Here is a 3060-nt window from a genome sequence, read left to right on the forward strand (position 1 = left end):
CATGGGGGAAGAACATACAAGGTACATAAATCCAAAATATTAATCCTCCAAAGAACAATTGTGCATTTTAACTGGTGTTGCTGCTGTTTTGTGACAGAATATTACTTTTACAGTGTTTAATTAAAGGACATATTTACATAATTACATAATTTAATGTACATTTAACATTTTAAGACAAGAAAATTATTTTCTTGTATTTATTTTTTATACATTATTGAGAAATGACTTTTGATTTATCAATCAGTCATTGTCAATCATTAAACTACATATTTTTCTTACTTTTTTCTGGAGAAAAAATATTTATTACAGTATGTCAACTCTGCTATTGACAGCAAAGAGTGAAAATAATTCTAACAGAGTAAATTATTTTTATTTCATTATATAAGCTACATTAATACACTAATACTTCAGATTGAGATATTTAAAAATACACAAAAAGTGAAAGAATAAAACATTTATTAAACTGGGAGCACTGGTCACAGGCAGGGCTTCAGTCTGCTGGTCACACAGGGAGAACTCAAAGACTTCTGAGACGACCTGGTTCACAGGCTAAAGCCAAGGATAAAAGAGAAATGAACCAAAAGTGTAAAAGACATTTTCAGCATGTTGGGCTCTGACTCGTAGCATCTTTATAGCTAAATACCGACATGATGAAGCTGAGCCAGAAACAGACTGAAGAACAGCAGCTGATCTTTCCTCACTAAATCCTCTGGTTTTTAATGAACTTCTCCTCTAACAGCAGTTTTTCATCACCTCTCTCTCATTAGAAAACAGTGTGAAAACGTTAGCTGCTAAGCTAACAATCAGCGGTTATTTCGGGCCAATTTAGCTACATAGGAAATATTTTCCGGTTGTTTAGAAGCGAATTTCTGGCTGCAAAGTCAAGTAATTCTGATCTTTCATCCTTACCTGGGGAAGGTAAAGCCAATGAATCCAGTTTGTTTCGTAAAACGGTTGAAATAAGTCCTCACAGAACAGGTGACGTAATGTAGGACTCAGCGCTCAGTGAGGCGTCTAGTATTCATGTCTATGGATGTATTGATATTAGCTAACTAGTCATCTTTTAGCTAACTTTACCTGCATCCAACAGCTTTACTCAACAGTCTTATTTTGGGGGAAAAACTGTGAAAAGTTCTTTGCGTTTTGCTGGTTTGCTGCCGTGATTCTAACACACCTGTAGCTCCGCCCAGCAGCAGCAGGTCTCCTTCACAGGTGTAATCCCAGCGCGAGCGTCGTAGCGCTCATGTTGCGTTTAAAGGCGGCTCGGAAAAACAGGTTACGATATGTTAACAACGGATTAAACGGTTTTAATTACTGATAAAAGTGACAGAGGACACAAATATGGAAAGTGCGGAAGCCTCTACTGTATCAAATTGACAGGAATAACAGAGAGTTGGCCATTCTAAGGTAAAAACCCAGCGCATACAGCGTTCATGTTCTTTGTATTTTTTGTTTTTGTTTTCATCCAGACGGTTTCTCCACCCCCCCCCCCTCTGCAATGGCACGGCGTCACCCCTAGGGGGCGTGCCCCACATAACCAGAGGTTATTTGGGAACCTCTGGAATAAGTTATTAATCTGAAAACTATAATTAGGCTGTTTCAATCAANCCCCTAGGGGGCGTGCCCCACATAACCAGAAGTTATTTGGGAACCTCTGGAATAAGTTATTAATCTGAAAACTATAATTAGGCTGTTTCAATCAAGACATGATGTTAATAACTAGGAGAGATTACAAATTAGATTATGTGTTTTACAGACATTCTATGTTGCATTCAGTTTTACACCAGCTGTTTAAATCTTATCAAGATGGTCAAAAGGTTAAACTCACACAAACAGCCACAACCCCCTGTGGATGCCTGCTCAGTCCACAGAGAGGTTAAGAAGTGTGTGTAAAATAGTTTAGTTTTTAGTTCTCTATAATAGAGAACTAAAAACTAAACTATTTTAATTCAACTTATTGTGTTATATTTAATATAAACATTGTACAAATGAAATGCCCACTGGACCATGGAGGCAATTTACAACCAAATTTTCTTATTTTAAAATGCTGTTAATTTTATATAATATTGTACATGTGGTTAAGTTTTAAAGCTAGCATATTTTACATTTATTTTCTTAACAATACACGTAGTTGGTTACAAAATACACTGTATGTTATATACATAAGCTAAATTATGGAAAATCAGTTCATATATTAAATATTTAACCATTTCATAGGTGAGGTACAGACAGGAGGAGCATGCTCTCATCAAGTGGCGCAATCCAAGGTGAGGCTCAGCTTCCTGCTGCCTCACCAGCTTCGCTTCCGAGCATTTAAATAGGAAAATGCGAAAATTCAGCGATTTTGAAGAAACAATATTCAAAATTGGTTTAGCTAAATGAAAAATAAATTCTTCATAGTACAAACCACAGGGTGAAAGTAGCAATATAAATTGTCATATCATTATATATTATTCTTTGATGGCTCTGCCTCACCTGCCTTCCCTGACTGCATGTCACTGGTTTAGGTATAAAACAACGCTATACGTGTTTGGTACATGGGCCAGGCAAACTAACAAGGCAGCACTTGTATATATATATATATATATATCTTTGTTTGTATGTGATTTTATATTGGCTTTTTTCTTTGTGTTTTTCTACAGCTGTAGCTTTGATTATTTGGAACTTCGAGATGGCTCATCATTGAATTCAGACCTAATTTCTCGGCTGTGTGGAAACACTAGACCATCTACACAACATTCAAAAGGCTCTTCCATGTTGCTCAGGTTTCGGACTGACAGGAGTGTAACACACAGAGGATTCAAAGCAAAATATTCCATAGGTTAGTCGATAAGCTCTGAAAAACTAATGTTCACCAACAACCAAAATGTAGTTGTTCCAGTAACCATGAGTGTTGCATTAAACAACTTCAGCATAGAGGACAAACAAAAACTCAACAGACACAAAAATGATTCAGTGAGAGAAAGAAAAAGTACAGTTACCTTTAATCTTGCACTAGGTCATGTGACATGACCTATATATATGTGTGTGTATATTTCCTCTAATATATATATGTGTATA

General features: G+C 36.2%; 1 protein-coding gene across 1 annotated transcript in view; it reads left to right on the forward strand.

Moving 5' to 3' along the window:
* The window catches only part of LOC103155053 (cubilin-like), a gene marked incomplete at its 5' end in the record, with an annotated part of 46450 nt that overhangs the window by 8471 nt on the left and 34919 nt on the right, over positions 1-3060 (forward strand). Inside the window, one exon of the mRNA XM_016663239.1 lies at positions 2643-2821. Coding sequence (XP_016518725.1) covers positions 2643-2821 — 179 coding nt within the window. The remainder of the gene's footprint in view (positions 1-2642; positions 2822-3060) is intronic.

This window comes from Poecilia formosa, unplaced genomic scaffold, assembly GCF_000485575.1.
Source record: "Poecilia formosa unplaced genomic scaffold, Poecilia_formosa-5.1.2 Scaffold410, whole genome shotgun sequence".
In the NCBI taxonomy this organism is placed as follows: Eukaryota; Metazoa; Chordata; class Actinopteri; order Cyprinodontiformes; family Poeciliidae; genus Poecilia; species Poecilia formosa.